This window comes from Trichinella spiralis, assembly GCF_000181795.1.
Source record: "Trichinella spiralis strain ISS 195 chromosome Unknown Scfld2352, whole genome shotgun sequence".
In the NCBI taxonomy this organism is placed as follows: Eukaryota; Metazoa; Nematoda; class Enoplea; order Trichinellida; family Trichinellidae; genus Trichinella; species Trichinella spiralis.
This window is the reverse complement of record NW_003529291.1, coordinates 1-1,109: the sequence shown is the minus strand read 5'-3', so window position 1 is coordinate 1,109 and position 1,109 is coordinate 1. Positions and strand designations below refer to the sequence as shown.

At 45.9% G+C, this 1,109-nt stretch overlaps 1 protein-coding gene across 1 annotated transcript; it reads right to left on the bottom strand.

Moving 5' to 3' along the window:
• Nucleotides 1–477: 477 nt before the first annotated feature.
• On the bottom strand, nt 478–1,033 carry Tsp_15538 (conserved hypothetical protein; the record flags this gene model as incomplete). The annotated part of the gene is made up of 2 exons (XM_003368516.1): nt 478–843; nt 939–1,033. Coding segments are annotated over 2 exons (461 nt in total), but the record flags the coding sequence as incomplete, so codon positions are not given.
• Nucleotides 1,034–1,109: the final 76 nt, after the last annotated feature.

The following is a 1,109-nucleotide window of genomic DNA, read 5'->3' as shown; positions in this document are numbered from 1 at the left end:
GGAAATAATGCTAATGCCATCAGCATTTACGACTTTTTTCTTACCTCCTAATCATTCCAGATAATCAAGATACACCAAGCCGGCCGGCCCTGCAGAAGCACAGCTTGGCAAACATGGAAAATGAAGAAACACTGCACCACGGGGTTGTTGGGGAAAGTTGCCTTGAATTGCCGGGATCAAGGCTGTTTTGGAAAATCGCACACAAAATTTGCCCGGTTCAAAGTTGAACGCCAAGTTCTTTCGCTTTAGAATGGAACACTTAAATATTCAGCTATACGTGGGCAGATCTTTCTCAACAGTCAAACAATATACGACGGGTAGCAGTTTACCCCTCAGGAACACATGAAGGGTAAACAACTGCTGGTACCAGGAGGGGACAATCTTAAACGTCCCATCCCTGCACCAGCAGTTACTCTGAGCCAGCAGCCTCACACCATCCTCGGCGGCAAAAATTAATATATCACTGGTCAGCGAATGCTACATTAAAAATTGCGCACCGGATTTCGTTGTTGTCTGCTCGCCAGTAAGCCGCAGATCCTGCCGCCTGGCCGGAAGTCGTGGGTATCTCTTCGAACGGGTATAATACATTGTGTTCCGGGTCTGCTCCCACGTTAGAAAATGAGCGGCAGCTTCTGCGCTGGTGGAGGCATTGCTTGCCAGTTCATCGTAAATTTCTAATACCGGCCTCGGATCCCCTGCAGCCAGCCTCTTCACTTCATTTAGCTGCTGCTGATGGTAGAATGCATGGGCATCTACTCGGCAGCCCTCTGCATGCTCACCGGTTCTGATGACTTTTGTGGCATCAATGTTAGTATAGAGTTTGCCAGGGCAACCTCTCGTTCCCTAAATTGGAAACCTAATTGCAAGCTCATGATACTACACAATAATACCAACGTGCTATAATAAAATAATTCTGTTTACTGATGCACATATCCAACATTTGTCATTGTGATTCGTCCCGCTTGAGGGGTGTAAACAACTTTCCCCGGTACACTAAATTTTTGTTGGGTTCCCTTTTGAGTAGAAGACAAAACTGAAATTTCATCACTCTCCCATTAAGTAAAAAACTCTCAAATATGAAAGCACACAGCTAGACGGAAAAACCAGGG